We start from the raw sequence: 21,789 nt of genomic DNA on the forward strand, positions 1-21,789 counted from the left end.
TGCCTCCTTCCAGTTGAGTTCTTGGGCGCTGTTCGTGATAGCAGATGGATTGCAGGCTAACGTGGCGACCTGGGATTTATTTGGCGAAAGTTATCTTGCTATCTTATCCTTTTGTTGAGTGGATTCGGGAGAGTTTGTCCACGACGTCTGCCTTTCAGTGTCTTTCTGACATGTTCATGTCTCTGTTTGGCTTATGATGGTCGATTCTTGAATCTTCTTCCTGTATGGCCTTGTATTTTTAATTAATGATGATGACTCACTCCAGTTAATGCAATGCCTAAAATCTCGAAGGTGAACGAATATCCACGAATTTTCTGGGCCACATCTTGTGTTCCAATCTCTGCGACATAAACTTTTTCACAGTCTTCACATGCTGCTTTGTAGGCACTGGATTCAGTTTCTCTTTTATTTTGCTGAACATTGGTAAGAACCACTCCGTATGGTTCTTGGATAAAAAAAAAACCCAAAGGATTACCAGTCTCCTTATATCTTCTACATAATGAAGTTTTATTTTGTTGCTAAAATCCTTTTGTTTCCAACATGGCCTCGAAAATATATTTTACTCGTTTGGTAATGGCTTTTATGATAACTTACATAGTAGAGTAGCTGGGTTAGCTGTTTACGGATAGCATTGATGCTGTGGGTCAATATAGATCAAAATGCATACAAAATATTTCTTTGATTAGACACGCTGTAGAACTGCTGTGGGGAAATGCAGTGCATGATTTACATTATAGATGGAAATAATTATGCATAAAATACAAGGATTCAAGAACAGGGCTAAATTGGAAGAATAATTTTTTTTTGTCCGAGTAACCATGAGAACAGATTTTTAGTCCTCTAAGAAAACAATTACAGCTACCTCAGTTCACCGGAATATCATGACCGCTGAGGGAATGAATGTACGAAAAGGAAAACGTTGGCTGTGGTGGGTTTGCTTATTCTTGGGGTCACAAGGAGGAAGAAGCGATAAATATATTTTACACTTTTCCCCTCTATTTCACAAATATATATAATTTACACATATGTCACAAATATTCACATACATGTATTTAAAGTTAATACTAAATTTAACCTACAACCCGAACACTTCAAAATCTGATAATGAAACAAATGCTGTTGCATACAAATGCTAAAGTTAACTTTCACCCTGCAATCATCCACCGTCTCTTTCAGTTTCACAGGTGATATTAATACTACAATTATCGTTTACATTTATGCATTTCCAAAATCTTTATTTTCAAAATCGATGACGATTTGTTCGGGGGAAGAGTCACTAAGAGATGCCTCTACCAAATGACTTGATAACAGTATGCATAAAATCTCCCAGGGGGTTTACCCCATCAAAAAGAGAAGCCATTGCTAACTCTAAATGGCTTGCAGTTATCAAAGAATCACAAAATATATGGTTTTGTCGTGTTAATATAATAATATAGTTCTTATGGGTCATTTACATAAACAATATTTGTGGCTTATGTTTGCGAATACAAAAAGTCATGTTTTATATATATATATATATATATATATATATATATATATATATATATATATATATATATATATATATATATATAATAGCTGCAAAGTCCTCTTAACTTCTCGATGTCCTTACACTTTAGAATACAGTTGTCACAACAAAGCTCTTAACCCAGGTGAAGAATTCCTGATGTCCGTGGATGGATTCGAACCCACACATACAGTATGTCATAACCACTCGACCTGAGTGGATTTTGCCATTGCATTTTGTGTTTAAGGCATCGGTAGTGACAAACGCATCCAGTGAGTGTAAGGAAATGGAAAAATTAAGAGGTCTTTGATATTATCTGGAAAATCTAGTGAGAGGGTGGACTACAGGATTTTTTTTCTCGATATATATGTGTGTGCTTTCTCTTTGGTAAATTCTTCGCTGACAAAGAAATAGGCTCTGGACTCTCCACAAGAAGTAGTGTTACTGCTTATCTATGATACCATGCTTACCATTTTCCCCGGACCAGGGGGCATCCATGCCATCGGCGGAATGGGAGGACAAGGGATGCCGGCTAGGTATACTCATTTCCAGTGTTGCTTTGTGGTAGCAAAGGATAGTATCTGGTCGTACTTGTCTTTGTGCACGAGTTGTGCTGGGGTTTGCAGACGCGACAGCGTTTAGGAAAGGGGGACCACGGCTGTTACATTTAGGAAATTAGGGTAAGACTCCTGTACTCCTTTCATTAATAACATGTTTCATGTTTTAAATCATTGTTGTTCGTATAGTTATATTTAGGTAAATATGCTATGTTAGATATGATTTGTCACGTTTATTCTTAGACGCGCATTTCCGCCGTTGTCATAATTATATACGTTTGATTTTGAGGTGATTGTAATGTCACATGAGAGGAAAGCAGCTGACTGCGTTCTTTCTGAAAACAGTTGGCAATGAATCATGAATTTCAGGAGGTAGGAAAAAAAATCAAAACTCGGGTGACTAAACCATTTGTGTGTGTGAACAGAATATTTTTGGCAAAACAATAGAGCCAAGTTATTATGTTTTGAAGGAACATCAAACTATGTATGTCGAAACGTCGAAAGCAGATATATGTGGCTGGTTCACGCCACAGTAGTTGATAATAAACAAAGCAACATTTCATTGTTATAGCGAACGTTACGTCATGCAAAACAAACTTTCTGAAGACAGCGAACGGCACTTGATGTTTTGATGATACGTCACGGAGGTGACGTAGGATCGCGCGATGCAGAAGAGGCCTCCGATTGGCCGAAAGACTGTGGGATGTTGTCTGTGATTGGTTGAGGCCATGAGGCAACATCGCGCGATGATCAGTCCTGCGTATGGGTCGGTGTGAGCCACACATGGAAATTATCTCTACAGCGAAGGGTTACATCTTTCGATACAAAGTTATTCCGAAGTGGTGAGCGAGGGAGGGGTTTTGTGAGGAGAAATGGAGGACGACGTTATGATTCCCGATGATTTAGGGGACGAGGGTGAGTTATGTTTAAAACATCACATTATTTTGACACTATTAGGGTAAGGTCTTGTTTAGCAACTTTTTGTCTTAACTGTATAGGCTATCTGCTCTCTTTCATTAGAGTCAAGGTTGAGTGCGTTATCCTGCGATAGGTCTCCACAAGAGATTTAACCTGTAGGCTAGCCTTATCTTGGGTATATAAAGACACAGGCCAAGGCCATGAGGGTTATACCATCAAGGTAGACCGTGGTCTTATTTCCCCAGTCTGCCCAACCCCCTTTGGTGGCTTACCTTAGGCGATACCGAGCCAGAGGGGCGCGGCGGTAAACTTCAATCTTAACTCAGAAACCTTCTGAGTTTACACACGCATGTATGCATTTAAAGCTTTTGATGCAAAAACTTTCAAGAAATATCAGTACGGCCTAGACATGAGCAAGGACAAACCCATGAATGGCTGGGTGTTATGATTATTCATTATTTACTTTGTGTTGACAATTTCATTATTTCCGTGTCAGTATCCAATCTGTGTGACCTGGCCATGCTGTTTGGTGCAACTTAGGAAGTTTGCAAAGTTGCACATGTATTGAGTAGGCCTTATTTTGTTCTAAAACTTTTTTTATTAGGCCTATCGACGTTTTGTCTAATGTCACTGCACCATGATAATTTAATTTTTAAATGCTCTTGGTCTTTAGAAAGTAGGCTTATTGGTTTTTATGATTTATTGTTTCTGCGGCTAAGAAACTAGCCTGTGCACCTGGCTGTCAGGATTGAATTTATCCTTTTTTCTACAGTGATTGGATGACCGTATTCAATCTGAAACTGAAGTACAACAAAGAAGGTGACTAAATTAACAAAGAATGTTGCAGTTCAGGATAGGCTCATCCCTAGAATGTTGCAGTTCAGGATAGGCTCATCCCTATCCTGCTTTTCTCTGACGTTACATGTAGAATGGCATTCTTTTCTGTGTTTTAATAACTAAAAAGTAACTTGTTTGACACGTCTATCAAGTATCCTCAGAGATGGCTGCTTCAATTTTATATCTGGGACATGAATGAAAAAACTTGCTTCATATTGTTACTGAAATGTACTAGCATATGTCTCATGAGGTGATCATTAATCTTTTTGTAATTTTCTTGCATATTTTTGATGATCATTTGCAAGTTTGGATCTGGTTCTCAAAAAAATTGCAGATACTAAGGTATATTTATATCCATATCAATATTTCCCATCACTTTCCTGAAGATACCTTACTTTGTGTCACCTCAGTCTGCCTTTTGTATTTTATCCCCATCATGTTATCAATTTTATTTGGGCTTTCATTGTCTTTACTTAATAAGCCATAACTTTAATTATATAGATGATCCTGTTGGTTTCTACCTCCATTTAGATTTGCTTCCATAGTATTTTTTTTTTTTTTTTTTTTAGATTTTCCTTTATCCCATTTATATCCAAGAATTGCATCTTAGGTTACTCTTCACCACCAAGTTTGATGATGCTGCTAGCCTTCCTTAATGCTTGAGGCTGTGTAGAATCCAAATTGGATCTCGATAACTTGCAGAACTCGTGGTAGCTACACGGTCGACGACTGCGCTTCTAACCTTTTTCTACAATTTTTGGGTTATAATTCACGAATTGACCATTAATTTTTTGGTGCTCGAGTGTAATTAACTGTAATTAACCACGTGAAGTCCATCCAAATGGGATGTCCATACGATCTTTCACAAGACGGCAGACATGGGTACGCCTGTTTTGAACGCTTCTATCTGTCCAGCAAGTGCAATAACTTGTTAACGTATGGTAACCCCGGCCAATACTAAACATGGCGAAGGGACATTCCATTTGGCCGACAACAAACAGATGCACCGCCAGTATCAGAACCCCTATAAGTGTAGGAAAAACCAGATGGAAAGGTAAAAACAGGCGCGGAGCTAATACAAAGAATTACCATTTGTTTATACAAAGAAAAAGCTTATTTTGGACTCATGCTTTTTTTTTTCCTGGCTATCAGCATGGCTGCTTTGCAAGCAACTGTCCACATACAGCAGTTTTGAATGCAATACCATTGTTAAGATGCATTTTTATAGCTGAAAGGGAACAACTGCAGAATTGCAGTCTGTTGCAAAGGAATTAGCCAGTGTAAAGTACAAACAAAATTGGCCCAGAAGGTAATGAAATGGAGCTGTTATTTTGACTAAAAAATTCAAATGCCATGTACAAAGCAGCTAAAGGGGGCTGCTTGAAGGGTGGACAGATGGGTGTCTCAAAGCTTATCAACATTTTGCCTTAGCTTCTTTCTTGTCACTCATTATATTGCATATACACCTGTTTTTCATATTGAAATTTATTATTCAGTATTGCCTGTGCTCATTCTTTTTTGTAAGTAAATTTTCAGTTTTTATCATATCCTTTCATTTCGTTTGCAGTTAATATATAGTGCTTTTATTCGTCAGTTATCAAGGTTGCTTTTGTAATTTTTACTTTTTTTTATTTTATACACTGTCCTAAGATGGCTAAGTTTAGCTGTTTACGTGCTGAAGGAGCATTGGCCAGTGTTTTTCAGAACTAGACTAGGTTTAGGCAGCATTACTTCAATGGAAAATGATCTAGTTATGTACTTTGGTGTAAAATGGGAAGTTTTTAATATTGCCTTATTAATCCTGGGACATTTCAATGGTCTTTAAGGTTTTATAGGATGTGATAGGAAAAATGAAAAAAAAAAAATAAATTTGAGATAAATGTTCTTGTTCATCCAATAGATATCCTGGGAGATGTGTTCTTAGGAATACTGTGTACATATTTGAGGTTGTGATAAGGGTATTGGGTGGCTGTGAACATACTGTTTGATTGGCAGGTGTGACACTTCATTTAACTTGCAATTTATTGCTCCATGGCTCTTTTCAGACCTCTTGAGTAATATGAATTGGACAGATTTGGATCTGGATGATATTAAAGATATAAATCTGGATTGGAATGAAGGTGATGTCTTGGGTCAGGGAACCAGCCTGTTAGAGCACACAGACCCGACTCCAGTAACAACAAACCACAGTAACACATCTACTCCAACACATGTACCTTCACAAGTTTCGGTGGTGAATTCCAACGCTACGTTGTCGGGGTTCATAAGTACTTCTGATACAGTTAACAAAGGCATATCCCAGGTAAGCATGTTTTACTATCTTATGAACAAGATTCCCCAAATCTTCCGTGTTCTTAGAAAGCTTATTTTTCAGTATCTATCAATTTTATATTGGATTTGAAAAATCTTGTGTATTACAGTTTAGTACAGTAGCTTGATGAATATTGAAATGGCGATTCTGAACTTATTTTAAAATTCATTTTTATATAAGTAACTTATCCAAGTAATTACATGGCTAACAGCTTATATGAACCGGCAGCTAAAATTTGAAATTTGTGGTAGTGATTCTTTTGTTTTCGTTATGGTGTAGGTAACTTTCCCGTCCACTTTCGGGAAAGAGAGGAACAACTGAGCAGAGAGCTTCAATGTTTCTACTGGCTTACGACGATGGTTGTTAGCAGCAGTGGAATTTGAAATTCTCTGACTCAACTGGTTTGTGGTTGACTAATTTGTGAAGTATTTTGCTTTTGATAGCCTCTCAGCAATTTAGATATTTAGGATTTCATTGAATATGACTATTCACCTGATTGTGACATGTTTATTTGGACTTTGCGTGACTGTTTGACTTGTATCACCAATGATGTCCGACACAAGTTTAAGTAGTGTTTGTTATTGCAGCCTTCCATCATCAAAGTATGATTCTCGTGCAAAGTGCACAACTTGACCATGATCAGGTATGTTTGTCTGATATGACGTGCAGAATGTATTGACATTAAGCTCTCACTTGAATAAGCTAGAGAAAAATAGGAAAAGCGACGGTTAGGAATGACAAAATAGTCTGGATTCGGCTAAATCTGTTGATTTACCGATTTTACCGATTTTGGCTTCGTCTCATATTACTAGTCCTGCCTCTATTCCACCTTGATTTACCGGTTTTACCTATTTTGGCTTTTGTCTCCTATTACTAGTCCTTCCTCTATTCCACCTGTTCCATTACCCAGCTCTTACTCCCGAACCCAATGCCATTGCCATCCTTGAGCATAAGTTCAATCGCAAGTTTGATATGTTGGTTAATACAGTGGCTGAAATAGTGCGTCTGTTCGTTCCTTTATGGAAAGTAAGAATGTGGCAAGTGAAAGTGCAGTGTTTGTGGAGGAGCTGCCTACTCGGCCCTCCGATTCTCCTAGGCGAAGGTCCCTGCACCAGGGAGAAGCTATACTGGAAGCCCAAGGGAGGTCAGTGGGGTCTGCCTGCGGGTAGTCGGCCCCTCAGTCGCTCCTGGCACCAGTTCGCAGGTAACGACAGACAGTGGGAAGGCGTCTAACACAATGTGCATAATCTTTCCTCTAGTTTGGAGGCTTCTAACCCCGAACAGAGGTACCAGTGGCATAACAGTGGTAAATTGAGACTGTTGAAAAGGTCTGTGGTAGATGAATTTCACGATCTGGGTGCTGGTGAAGAGAGTCAAGGAGGCAGTCCCCTCCTATAGTTTCTGGGATTGTCCAGAGAAGTTCTCATAAGTGCCTGCACAGGGAGAAAGGCAAGTGTTAGTGCCGAGAACTGTCTCCAAGAGTAAGCGATCTTTAGTGCCAGTGCACGTTTCAACAGACAAACGTCCTTTGGCTTCTGATCAACCAGTAGTGGACGAGTGCCTGCTGCCGGCGCCAAAGTGTGCAGTGTCTACCAATCATGCAGTCACTTTCAAGTGTTTTTTTGCTCCCAAGCTGCAAGCGGTTCAGAGCAACCCAGTTGCTCTTGAGCAGTCATTAGCGCCCGAACATTCAGTAGTTTCTAAGTGCCCATTTCTGGCTGCTTGTACAAATTTGTTTGAACATTCTTCCAAGCATTTAACTTCCAGGCCAGAGTTTGTGGCGCCACCCCCCTTGCAACAAGCGGCTATGGCTGCAGATGTGTATCCTTCTCTTGTGTCTATACAGCGATGCCTAGATGATGTTTTAGTTCTTTTGAAGAAACCTGGGAACCCTTCTTCTAAAGACTTGTCTTTGTCGCCAGTATCTTTGGTGGGTGAGGAAGGTGATCAGGATGAGGAAGCAGATTCCCCTCCTTCAGCATATGCATCGCTACTTCACTTTCTGCTTCGAAGTTTCCCTTCGTTTTTCTCGCCACGGGCTCCTCCTCCTGCACCCACCTTTCAAATGAGTAATTTACTGTTGAGTCTGCAAGATTACCGAATATGGTACTCTCTACTTCGGCCAGGAAAGCTCTTAATATAGAGGAAACCTGGTTCACGGATAAGAGGGAACAAGGGAAATACAGCTTCAGTTACCTTCCTTGTCTTTTAAAGAGGAGATACTGGATTCGTATTCAGGCCATTGACAAAAGGGTTGGATTTTCAGGTGCCGATGCAATCTGCTCCTTTACCTTGGGTTTTCTTGCTAAGAATGAGAACGCAACCAATCCTTGGCCTCAATCCTTCAGCATTAAAGGGCTAGCAGATACGCTTGGGCCAGAAGAGATAGAGAGGGTACTTTGCCCAGCAAGAGCCTTAAAGAATTATCTTTTCAGGACAGAGAAAATTAGGGGTTCGTCTAGCAACCTCTGGGCTTCGGTCAAGGATCCATCCCGTCTTCTCACGAAGATCTTATGAAGAATGCTGTGTTCTTCCTCTTGAGGGATACCATTCGTGAAGCACACACACAATTGAGTGATGAGGATTACCCTGTCTTGAAAGTAAGAGCTCATGAAGTCAGTTATGTGGCTATTTCATTAGCCTTTAGATACTGTGGCTGCTTCATTAGCCTTTACATTCTCCTCCATCCTCCAAGCGGCTTACTGCAAATGCAGATCTGTATTTGCTTCGCATTACCTCTTGAGATGTGGAAACTACTTTCAACGATTGCAGTACCCTTGCACCTTTATCGATGGCTGGCATGGTATTGGGGGGAGGGAGTATAGGAAGCATTCCTTCCATCCTTACCTCTTTCACCCTGAATAGTGGTGTTGAGTTCTAGGGGAGTCCAGGGGTACTTTGTGCTTGGATACCCACCAGTCTTTTAGTGGTAGGTGGTGGTATTTTAATTTTATAGTTTAGGTAACAGCGTTGTGTTTATCTGGATTAATGATACTGCTCCCTAGGCAGGGGCAAAATTTCTGGTGCTTAATTAAACATTCAGAAGTGTCCTTCGCTGTAGAACTTTCACTGATGTAGTAGATGATCCTTGGCCATACTGCCACGTCTCTACGGGTTAAGATGAACTCAAAACCAGAGGCGGTAGCTTCCTGCTGCGACTCTTATCAGGTAAGAAAACAAGCATTTTAGTAATGCCAGCTGACATTTTTTCCCTTAACTCAACATTTACTGATGTTTTGGGGGGAAGAACAGTCCATGCATCCCACCACCTGTCAATGTGGGGATCAGCAATATAATTACTTGGTAAACTACTTATATAAAAATGACATTTTATAATAAGATTTTATATATACCAAGTAATTACAGTAGGAGCCCACCCGCCTCCCCTTACATGGCCATAAAACATAAACATATTGAAGCTCTCTGCTCAGTTGTTTCTCTCTTTCCCGAAAGTGTGCGGGGTTAGATACCTACACTGTAACAAAAACAAAAGAATCGCTGCCACGAATTTCAAGTTTTAGCTGCCAGTTAATAGAAGCTGTTAGCTATGCAATTACTCGGTAAGTATATATTAAATCTTATTTTAATATAAAAATGTCATTTTGTAAACCTTTTTTTGTTTCAGCTTAAGTCTGGAGGTGTGCCCTTACAAGTCAAGCTTACAACACCCCAGCATGTGCAGATACAGAAGCAGCAACAAATTGCAACCACAACTTGTGGTAACCAGATGCGACAAGTTGCTCACGTGGCCCCCCGTGTTGAACATGCATCACTTATAAACATTCCACACACAGTTGTTAGTACCAGTGGAACATTGAGCCAGACGCCCCAGTTGCAGCAGATTTTGACTCAGGCCAGTGGTAATATCCAGCCAAGGCAAGTTGAGCACATTCAGACCCAGCCAATTCAAGTTCAGTCCCAGATTCAGCAGGTCACAATACCTCATCAAATCGGAAAAAGAGTGGCAACAGGAGGGGTTTCAATATTACAGCATCCAACTGTGATACAACAGTTAGTGTTACCAAAGACTGAAAATGGTACAATTGTGAGCACAACATCAGGGCAATGTATAAATATGCCCCAAACTCTCTTATATAAAGCTACACCAACCATTGCAACAATTGCAGCCCCAGTTCAAGGCCTGGATACTAGTACAGTAGTTACAGGTATTCCTGTTGTTTTTGATTCAGACCGTATACCTGTTGCAAGAGTTGTTAGTTCAGGAAAGCCTCTGGTCATTCCCCCCAAGGGAGAGAAACGCAACTCCCATAATGCAATTGAGAAAAGATACAGATGTTCTATAAATGACAAAATTGTGGAGCTGAAGAACTTGGTTGCAGGGGAAGAGTCAAAGGCAAGTATCAGTTTTGTTTATTATAGTACAATGTATTTTAAGGCTTGCTCCTTAATTACTGCAGTTATCTTTTTTATATTGGAATGAATCACAAAGGATCTCTATTTTAATTCGCTTTCTGAGCTTTGCATTTGTTAAATTTTTGTTTACCTTAGTTTGGGAACTTTAAAATGGGTTGCTACCATATTTTACTAGTTGTAGTTTACCATGTTCACATTTTACTGTAATTTGATGGGTATTTTACTCCCCTTGCAGCTGCACAAGTCTCAAATTTTGAAGAAAGCCATTGAGTATATTCGTTACCTTCAAACGCAAAATGCGCGCCTACGCCTTGAACTTAATTCGTATCGTATGCGTGATGGCAATCAAAAGATAACTGATCTTTTACTCGGTCCGTACACTCCTCCACCCTCTGACACATCATCGCCAGCGAGGTCACCTATATCCGAATCGTCGTTGCCACCTTCTCCTCCTATTGCCAAGATAGAGCTAAAGGATGAGGTAATTTGTTACATCTTCAATTTTTATTTCTAATCAGAAGGTGGCCAGTATATTGTAATACTGTTGTCATTACTATGCATGCATTGTAAATTAGGTTTAGACTGATAAGTACGAGTCATATAATGAACTTGGAATCTTCAATTGGTTTGTTCTTGCAGGAGAGGTGAAAATTTGAACAAGGAATAGTTAAAAGATACACTTGCGTACAAAGCCTTTATAAGTACTGTACTTCCTTAATTAACCATTGTATGATTTCAGGATGCTGCTTCACCTTGTAACAGTCCATCATACATTCCCATGGCCCGTAACATGGCAGATGGATCCCGTATGGTGTTGTGTATGATGATGTTGGCCTTGTTAGCTTTCAATCCAATGGGCCTTTTGAACAAACGTTCACATTCAGCTCTCTCTGATTCTATTGGTGAAGCACCAGGCCGATCTATCCTGGATTTTGAGTCTGATAATGGTGAGTTACTTGTTACTGTACAAGCATAATCTTTTGGTAAAAATTTACAATTGCAATGTTAACTGGGTTGGTGGTGTAGATTGCACACTTTAGTAAACTTTTATCAATCTCATTACCCAGATTTAAAATTTTTCTTCTTTTCCTTCCAGATGCATTCTCTTTCCAAAGCTTGTTTTATTCACCACTCATGGTATGGTTGGTAAATTTTGTCATCATTAGTGTGTTCCTAATCCGTATATTCATATATGGAGAACCAATAATGAGGAGAAAATCCCCTGTTGCAGAGAGTTTTTGGAGACATCGTAAACAGGCAGATCTTGATATGGCAAAAGTAAGGGATTTTTGTGTTGGTATTTTGACTGGACACACTATGTAAGGCTTGTAATATATATATTTACCAAACGCCATTTCACTTTTGATCGATTGTGGATTATATCTGTTGAATCCTTCCTTCTCTTGTCTTACTTAGCATCCAGTGAGAATGAGGGCCTGTTAGTTAAAGTGTTGGTTAGCAAATAGTTTTTGTTACTCACAGGTTTTATTACTTTGGTTCTGATTTTAAACATTTTTCTGTCAAAGGATGTTTAAGTAAGCATATATATGTTACTCTCTGAGGACACATTTATGGAAGGTAGCTAACATAATGTTTGACTTGGATGCAACTTATAACTTAAAAGTTTGGTGTGCGTTGTCCTTTACATCCAAGGATCTTTGTACATTGTTAGGGGTGAATAAACAAGTTGATAGAAGCCATCCATTTTTTAAAATTTAGTGTTTTCTTATTGAACTTTTATGATATAGAAATTTTAAGAATTGGTTTTCTTTTCATAAATGGCACAATTTTTTTGTATCTGCATTTTCAGTTATACAAGTTGTAGATTTGTTCCCTTTTGTTAGGTTAAAGTTTTAAGTTTAATTTTGAATTTTTCATTTCAGGGTAATTACAGTAGTGCTTGCCGTCAGTATGGCCTAGCATTACATGTAATTGGAAGACCTTTACCTAGCTCATGGGTTGAGAAGTCATGCTCTGTCATGTGGCAGTTCACAAGACAGATGATGCAAAGAATGTATTTAGGGAGGTGGCTTGCAAAAAATGCTGGTGGACTGTTTTTGGAATAGTAAGTCATGGCCAATTGAAAAAATGTTTTGAGAAACATAGTGTGTTGATTTTATGATTACGTTTTAATGAAAATGGAGAAGTTACATTTTAACGAAAATGGAGAAGTAATTTTTTCTCCCATTTACAGTTCTATTCGTGAAGAGATAAGAGAAAGCATACGTGAGTGTTCCTATGTATACCATCAGCTGCATAAGTTGCACTTGATGGGACATGTTGAAGATGGCTCCAATCTCCTTGGTTTGTACTTGGCCTTAACATCCATCAACCTTGGCGAATGTGGGTCAGTTCCAGGTAAATTTGGGTTTGCTGAACTGTTAAGCCATAGAAGGCTGTGGTTAGTCTGTAATGTCTCATGGACAGATTGATAAGCAGAAATTAGGTAGCAACATTTTGTGAAGGAGTAAAGGGGCTTGTATACTAATCAAGAGAAAGTTACTAAAGAGATACAGTAATGTATCTGAAGTTCCTCAAGCAAAAAAATCTATTGGGAAATAGAAATCTGAGTACTGTAACACTTTTGGGTACTTCATACTGTGAGTGCTTAATGAATAATTGATTTACAGGTGGCGACATGGCGGATATATTGGTACTTGGAGCACTTCGAGCAAAAGAATCTTTGCCTGAATTGTGTCGGTTCATTGCCAAAATTCTCATGGGTAAAGCTAAGAGGTGTTCCATGCTATACAAAAAGAATAATATTCAGTGGCTCTTCAGTCCATCGGGAAACAGATTCTTTGTTTCCCACAAGTGGTCCTATGATGCAAAGCGAATTAGTATGTTCAGTCAGCTAACTGACAAAGCAGATCCTGTTGGTTACCTCTTATTGCTTTACAGGTAAGTTATTGGGTTATATTACATGATTTCTTGAAGAGACTGTTAACACCTTCCTTTGTTCCTTGAATGGATAACTTGACTGCTGTGGATACTCATAAGAAATGTATGAATATGCAGGATGCACTGTTAGACAAACTTTTTTGTTTTCCTCTACTTTAGGGAACACTTACTTGAGCGGGCAATTACTACATTGGTGAATCCAGGAGTAAAGGCAGATGATGTTTGTGAAGAGAGTGCTCATAGGCGCACTAAAACTTCAGATGTTTTGGACTACATATCTCTGCTGACAGAAACTTACAATGGTTATGAGACTTCATTTGTTGTTTCATGCCGTGATGAGGTGTGTATTATATAGGTTAGAAAGTACTACTGAAGGTTTGAGTGTTGCACACTAATACAATAGCAGTTTTGAAGGTTTCATTGAATGAGGAAAAAAATTTTTTGTTCATATTAACCCCTCCTTTACTGACAATTTGGGTATATACTTTGTAAACATACATGCACACATACTGTATATATAGTCTCACAAATAGATGATAAAAAAAAAGTATAGTATTTGGAAACAATCTCACTGAAATAGATGAAAAACTGTTATATGGCAACACTCACTATTCACGTGTAGCGAGTGGAAGGGAGCTTCATTTCGCTCTGCGCCTCTGTCCATTGTAGATAAAGTATCTAGTAGGCTCTGGATACAGTTGGGTAAATTCTCATTCATCTGTTGCTGACTAGGATTGATGTAATTAAAATTAGGTTTAGTGTATGATTTATGGCTATGATTAGGATTGCTTTATTTTCTTTTTATCTGCTAAAGTGTTATTTTCATCCTACACTCCCGTCAGGTTTCTTGTTGGTGGGGAACGTGGTGCCAGGTTATTGCTCATTGGCTTCTTGGTGAGGATGACCATGCTGAGTCTGTCTATGCTGCACTTGAAAATGTTCCTCAAGCTCTGAAAGCCTCGGATGATCCATTACCAATGGCTGTATTGAATGCTGCAAGGTGAGTTCCTACAGATATTCCTTATTCCAGAACATGCTAGCTGGTAGATGATTTTTATTTGAAGCATGAGGGCAATTTATCCTGCATACTTTCATTGAATTACCCCATCTAGAGGTTCCTTTAAATATAGCTTTGGCTTGGAAAAATGATTGGACAAATTTGATTTACTCTTTTCCCATGCAAATACAGATTCAGACGTTTGATACTAGATCCATATGAAGTAAGATTAACTAAAACAAATGTAAGATACCGGGCCCAACTTTTTGTAACTATATCCATAGCACTCAAGGTTCATAAATCTTGTAATTGGCAAGAGTTTGAACACTGTAGTAATAAAGCTGAGTGGCGTGAATTAAAGGAAATCTTTCTTAAACTTATCATTTCTAAAGTAGATGGATGGGCCTCGTCTGTTGGCTTTCCATTCACCTTTGGAAAACTAAAGCCTATCTGTTTTAAAGAATGGAGAGTAACATGTTGAGTTTGAAATGAGAGCTTACGTCATCCCCATTATCCATCTGAAATTTAAGACTGGTTAACAAGCTTAATTAGAAGCACGAGTCAGGCCCATACCTCTTGCCAAAGGAAGAGAAGAAATGCTATAAAATTTGTAATTTTTGTATGTGGTTGGGTTGCTGATAGTGCAGTACCTGTATTGTATTATTTGAAGTGTATAAGGATAAGCATCAGAATTTACTTTTGTAGAATTATGGCTTGATCTTTAATAAAGGGGTAGAAGCTGCCCAAGAATTTCAAGTCTTATCTTCAACCAAATTAGTACAAGTTGAATGCAATGAACTGCCAAATGCATACACATGTTAAGTCTCCAATATGAATATAATTTTCCTACCATTACATGAAATGCCACTCACTGATAATACAGTAAAGTATGCACATTTATGCTAATGATTTGAGTGTTACACCTACATTCCTGAACATCATAACACACCGTAGAATATGACAAGTCACTCAATGCACTACTATGAATCTTCAGTTGTAGGATATGCTGTCATGTCACTTGATAAAACAAATTCTCTTTGCCAAACAGTGCCTCTGTTTTCAGAGCAGAACTGTGCAATGAGTTTGCAGTCATTGTCATTAAAAAAAAATTCCTCCACAAATTTTATCTTGACTAGAAGTGCTATAGAACTAGTTCCCCAAAATTCTCGGATCCAAATTAATTTTTTCCATGAGAAATAACTGAAAATGGATTAATCCTTTCTCGACCACCAGTTGTTACCCTAATTTTGCCCTTTTGTACAGAACATTACACACAAATTACAATTAAATAAACTCAGAGTTAAATAACAGACTGTATTAGATGCACTTTTTTATATTTAAATGTATACTTAAAAAAACTGCCCTACGTCCAGTGCAGCTGTATTACCGATGGGAGACAGCGCTGTTGGCTAGGCTAGGTACTGTACTGTACTCGGAGGCACAAAAATTGTTGCTAATATTAAAAAATTGAAAAACTAGCCTAAACGAAAAGGATTCACAATCACGTCAACGGTTTGCACAACCACATGCGCGAGTGGATATAATAAATAAGCTAGTGGCTTGTTGAGGTGATACATAAACGTTGTTCATGTTCAGTGGAATTTCTGGTAAAACTCATAGTCTACTGGAATACTGCTCATACATTACTCTCACAATACAGGTACTGTACACAGCCCTTTATCCGAAAATCTAAAAACCAAAACGCTCTAAAAACCGAAAACATTTTGAGAGTAGAGTGTCGGTTCATTAGGTTGGTGGTTTGGCATGCTGATGGCTGACTTCAGTCATTTGGGTGTGCTGCTATTCAAATTATTTTCTTCAAATCTCAAGAATTTAGACCAAGAAAAATTGTACACTCCACCAAGCCTTGGTCAGTCTCTCTCTCTCTCTCTCTCTCTTTCTCTCTCTCTCTCTCTCTCTCCATGGGTATTAGCATCTCTCACATTTGAGTCTCTTACTCTAACCATGGGTATTAGCGCATATAGTGTGCATGTATTTTCATAAGATTTTAAAAATGTATGGTACAGGTAATTTCTCTCTCTCTTTTTTTGTGTAAACGGCACTAAGATTGAACATTGCCCCTTTTTTTTTTTTGTAAACGGCACTATGATTGAACATTGCCATGATAGTGACTATTTGACTGTGTATGGCAAAAATTTCCTGTATACAGTATAATTTCTGGACCATCCTCAATGTTTAACTATAAAATTAATTCATAATATTCAGTAGTTATCTTCTTAACACTTAATAGCACATATCTGTTTTTCATAAGATCAGCTTGCAAACTTCAAGCCTTAGTGTAAATCATAGCCTCTAAACACTGTCACCAGCAATTTTTTTTTTTTAATCGTTACTAACAACAATTTTTCTATTTCATCTGTTATGCGAGGCCAGTGTTTTGTCAAACTCATAACCCCCTTAGCAACACACACTTTTTATTGCTTCTTTGTGCTTTAAAATGTACTTATGGTGGATCTCAGTAGCTTAAACTGAGACGCTAAATCAATCGCACAAATACCTCTTTCATACTTTTCAGTAATTAAGTTCAGATTTGGTTCTTACCATTTTGCATTTCTGCTTGTCTGCTATGGCTTTCTTGGGACCCATGTTTTTTTTTTATCAAAATAGTACAGTACAAAAAGCCACAAAAATAAGGAAACAGATCAACACTTGAAGCACAGCTGAGCTGGGTGTGGGAACAATGCCAACTATAGCCGAGTGACTGAAACACAACACTTTTACAAAAATCATGAAGTTTATGGGTTCGGATTCTGGTTCATTGTTTGAACTCCGATGCAAAATTTGCTTGAAATTTCGCGTCGAAATATGATTATGTTGAGTTCTGATATGGTCGAGGACCAGGGTGCTACTGGAATATGCAGCAGCCTGCATGGGAACAGAGGGATATGGTGAACCTGATAGAACAGCCACAGAGCCAACTACTCCGGACCAGATCAAAAATAACTATACCTGACAGTAACTAACATCTCTTTAAGTCCTATCCTCTTTCATAAATGGCACATTTTCTCAGGCAATGAATCTGATGTTTAAAAACAGATGAAATCCCATATTTCTACAAAACAAAAAGGATACCAGGTTAAAGTAATTCTATCCAGTTATTGAGTAAAATGGTAACATCAGTATTGCACAGTAATCCAGATGACCCAGTCCCTTTATGTAGAGAACGTAGATCTACTGAACTGTTAAACACATCTCTTGTGGATTGTCAAACTTCTTTCAATACCATATGTCAAGTTTGGAAGCAAATCAGTTAAGGAACATTAAAGACAAACCCTTCAAGCCAGCTGTCTAAAGATGTGGCTTCATGCGTCATGGATTGAACAAACAGAAAAGTCTTGATCCACTACATGGTCCTAAATCAAGGTCTGCGTACATGCAGTATTTTTGAGTGGTCTCTTGTTTGTGTTGATGTGTAACAGCTGTAAGTTGCTACTTAGTCTTTTAAGAGCGTTGTCAGGCAATTTGTTACTGTGCGGGGTAGTACAGTATTCAGAGTTGACAACTTTTGATTCATAAATATCATTTTCTGTTGCAGGGCACGTCGTCAGCTTGGCCATGGATCTCCATCATCCATTTTGCGTCTCTGTGAGCGTTCTGCCTCTGCTCTAAGTGATTCTATCCATCAGGCCTCTTACAAGCATCCCAATCAGATGGTTTTGGTGAGTTTGAGTTTTGTTCCCTCTTGGTTTTAAGGATGATGATGAGTTCTGGATCAGAGCAGTACTGGTTCAAGTAGCATATTGTCTCTGGCAAGAAGGATGACATTGTAGTTGTAGGAAATTTATTGCAAATGTCTGCCTTCTGATCCTGAGAGGAATGACACAAAGCTTCAAAAATTTGACATCAACTGTGCTGGCAAATGGAAACTACTGTAAAGACTTTTGTAAAAGAGACTGCAGTATTTGGCAAAATAGCATATTATTTAGGATGACTGTTACATGTTGTTGAAGTTAGCTTACATCTTTGTACTGTTAATTGTGACCAGAATTCAAAATAAAAATAAAAATAAAAATGACAATGCTTGGCTGACCCAATGGTCTTCTCCAATCACCTATTTCCCTATTGATGGTGTTGTAGTGTTTATGGTACTAACAGAAGGTGCGGGAGGCTGATAGGTTGCTTTGTCAAGTTTGGCTATAATTCTACTCTATTCCTTCTTCTGGTGTTGTTTCTCTCACTCCTTCAGCTCTTTTGTGTTTCAGGAGAAATTGATAGGTAAACTTCCTGTTAAGCCTTGATAGAGTATGTTATGGGCAAGAATCGGTTTCCCTAACAGTGATTCATTATCTGTGAACCCTGTGCCATCCAACTGTCTCCTTCCTAGCCAGTTGTCTCTTTGTCAAGTGAGTCACCCACTCCTCAGACATCTGGCACTTTGCAACCACTGCCTGCAACATTGCTGACGTTCCCAGATATGTTACTGTCTGAGGTACCTACCACCTCATCATCTCAGTCCACAGATTTGCCTGGTTTCTCTTTGGGCTTGGATCGTCATTGGCTTTAAAGTGCTTGATGGATTGCAGTGCTTTGCTTTACTCACCATTTTACTGAGGATGATCCTATTGATCAGCGCTCTCTTTTGTCAGCTTCTAACTTTGCTCTTGTTCAAGCAAGTAAGAAGTTGAAATTGTATGCTTTTGTTAAGGTTCGCTTTGAGGCTATCTCAAAAATTTTCTCCCTTGAATCAGGTTCTCAGAGTGTGACTGCTTTGGTTTCTAGTTGTATTTATGGTGACAGGTCTTTGTTGTCGTCCTGTTTAAGATGCAAGATTTTCCGGTTGCTTGACTCTAAAAACATCCAGCTTCAAGTGTCTTTGGCCTGTTAGCCCTCTCATGCCCTCTATTTACAAAAGTGTTCGGTCATGCCGGCGGCGTCGAGTTAGCAAAGCGGAAAAAAAAGTTTCAAAAATCACAGCACGCTTAGTTTTTAAGATTAAGAGTTCATTTGGCTCCTTTTTTGTCATTGCCTGAAGTTTAGTATGCAAAACCATCAGAAATGAAAAAATATCATCATATAAATATTGAAATAGATGACAGCGCCAAAAAGAAAGTTCATATATAATTGTATACAAATTCACGCTGTGAGCAAAACGGTTAAAGCTAACAAGTTATTTTTTTTCTTTTGTATTGTACACTGAATTGCAATGATTTTGGTAAATAACAAATTGTAAACGAATCAAACAACACAGAAAAATATTATCACAAATGATGCATGAATTTGTAATCATGGACGAAAAAGTGTTTTTAAAAATTCACCATAAATCTAAATATTGTGCTAGAGACTTCCGTTTGTTGCAAAATGAAGGTAATTGATTGAATATTACTAGACTGTAAGTTTTAGCTTACAATTGCAGTTTTCAAACCATTTCCGGTTGAGTTAAAGTTGGAAAGTAGAATTTTTTTTCTATTTATCGTAATTTATATGAAAATATTTCAAAACTGATAAAAGCTACAACCATGAGTTATTTTTGTTGTATTTTACATGAAATTGCGACATTTCATACATAAAACTTATGTAACGACTAAATAAACGGGTGCAAACATTACGACAAAGTGACGAAAAGAATTTCTGAGGTGTTCGGCGGAGTTACCGCATCGCATTTAAAGAAAAAGTTTTTCAAAAATTCACTATAAATTGAAATATTGTGCTAGAGACTTCAATTTGTTGCAAAAATGAAGGTAAATGATTGAATATTACTCGAATGTAAGAGTTTTAGCTTACAATTGCGGTTTTACCATTTCGTTGAGTCAAAGTTGACGAGGTTGAAATTTTGTGTGTCGACGTCATGGTCAGTCCACTCGCACCCAACAGACAATTTTAGTCGATCGTACGTCACGTCGAGCCAACGTTTATGGGTATATGATACGTCCAGTCGGCGTTTTAAGGGTTAGTAAGCTGGCAGTGCTTATGAAGTTGGCATGTTGTTTTATTTTAGTGCTTCCTTTTGCAGAAATTACTTTGATCACCACTGCTCATTTATTGCAACAGTTTAGAAAAGTAGTCCTAGAAAGGGGATGCAGTTCTTGATGAGGTTTTGGAGTATTTACCTTGCTTTGATAGGTATTTTCAGTGCTTTGGTTTTAAAGGTGTGGAAACAGTTGTGTTCATATTTCTTACAACTTGTTGTTGGTGTTCATATTTCTTACAACTTAGCTACAACCCAAGACTCTGTAGCTGTTTTTGATGAGTCTTATTGTCTCCTTAACCCCAAAGTGTTTTAAGGCCATTGCCAAAGACATCTCGGATCAAGAAAGCAGAGGTCTTCAGCACAGTCTCTGAAGTGTTCCTTCAAGTGTCCTGTGCCTGCAGTTGATCCCTGCACTAATGCTCTGTGAGGAGTATTGACCCAAACTGTCCTAGAGTAGTTCTGCTTCCAGTAAGCTGTTTCAGGGTGATCAAGGCTTATGTTTGGAGGGAAAGAATTGCAAAGGCAACTGTAACTAATGTTTCAAGCCCTTATGTTCCAGTAGAAAGCCATCTATAGTTTTTGTTGTGTCTGGCAAAACTTAGGAGCTGAACTTAAGGTTGGGAAGGTTCTCGGGGATGGATATGTCATTCCTTTGATGTACTTCCACCTGTTAGTTTTCTTTATGCCCTTCCCTGAGAAGTTTCAAGTCTTGCTAGAGACGAGGCATTTGTTACTCAGGGAGGCAGTTGAGCCAGTTTTTTGTTTCCAAGGCCTTGGAGGGCTGGTCCATTTGTCTTTTTTTTTTTATGGAATTGTCCAGTTTGGTCTTGGCATTTATCTGGAAGGGCTGGGTGATTTTTATCAGTATGTGGGACATTTACGTCCACATCCTGAGTCAAGATGGTTGCATTTGAGAGATTTGGTTGGGCCAGTTGAGAAACTAATCTTTTGGACCGAAAGAGTCCAGGACCATTGTTGTTCTACCACATTCATGCCATGGAGATCGTGTTATAGCAGACCAACTCGGCAGGAAGGGGCAGGTTCTTCCCCCGAGTGGTCTTTTCATCTGCGAGTCTGTAAGGAGTTGTGTAACCTTTTCGGAGCCCTGAACATTGGTACGTTCATGAATGCTCAAAAAACAGAAATCTATTTTTCTCCATGTCAAGATCCTTGGGGTATGGGCAGTCAATACTTTTTTGTAAGTGTTTGAATCTTGTTTGAATATAGAGCTTTACAGTTTTTCTTCACTTGCAGTTTTGAGTTAAGTGCTCAAGTTTATAGTTTTGGGGAATTCAAGCAGTTTTGAGTTAAGTGTTCAAGTTTATAGTTTTGGGGAATTCAAGGATAACGATAGTTCCTTGGTGGTCTCAAAGGGAACTGTTTTCAGAGCTGATTTTCCTAGCAGTAGGTGTGCCTTGCCTTCTGCTGCTTTGTAAAGAATTTCTCACATTCTTATCA

At 38.5% G+C, this 21,789-nt stretch overlaps 1 protein-coding gene across 3 annotated transcripts in view; it reads left to right on the top strand.

Annotated features, from left to right (window-relative positions):
• SREBP (Sterol regulatory element binding protein) overlaps nt 1-21,789 on the top strand; it is a 37,900-nt gene that overhangs the window by 8,927 nt on the left and 7,184 nt on the right. Inside the window, exons 1-12 of one of the 3 annotated variants that reach the window (XM_067082526.1) lie at nt 1,702-2,187; nt 5,865-6,121; nt 9,756-10,484; nt 10,740-10,985; nt 11,244-11,451; nt 11,601-11,782; nt 12,388-12,569; nt 12,699-12,862; nt 13,135-13,405; nt 13,565-13,745; nt 14,248-14,405; nt 17,959-18,082. In XM_067082526.1, coding sequence (XP_066938627.1) covers nt 5,879-6,121; nt 9,756-10,484; nt 10,740-10,985; nt 11,244-11,451; nt 11,601-11,782; nt 12,388-12,569; nt 12,699-12,862; nt 13,135-13,405; nt 13,565-13,745; nt 14,248-14,405; nt 17,959-18,082 — 2,688 coding nt within the window. In that variant the 5' untranslated portion in view covers nt 1,702-2,187; nt 5,865-5,878. Of the gene's footprint in view, nt 1-1,701; nt 2,188-2,689; nt 2,980-5,864; nt 6,122-9,755; nt 10,485-10,739; nt 10,986-11,243; nt 11,452-11,600; nt 11,783-12,387; nt 12,570-12,698; nt 12,863-13,134; nt 13,406-13,564; nt 13,746-14,247; nt 14,406-17,958; nt 18,083-21,789 lie in introns of those variants that run through there. The other 2 variants (XM_067082520.1, XM_067082535.1) reach the window with 2 other exon arrangements.

The sequence above is a fragment of the Macrobrachium rosenbergii genome, chromosome 3 (genome assembly GCF_040412425.1).
Source record: "Macrobrachium rosenbergii isolate ZJJX-2024 chromosome 3, ASM4041242v1, whole genome shotgun sequence".
In the NCBI taxonomy this organism is placed as follows: domain Eukaryota; kingdom Metazoa; phylum Arthropoda; class Malacostraca; order Decapoda; family Palaemonidae; genus Macrobrachium; species Macrobrachium rosenbergii.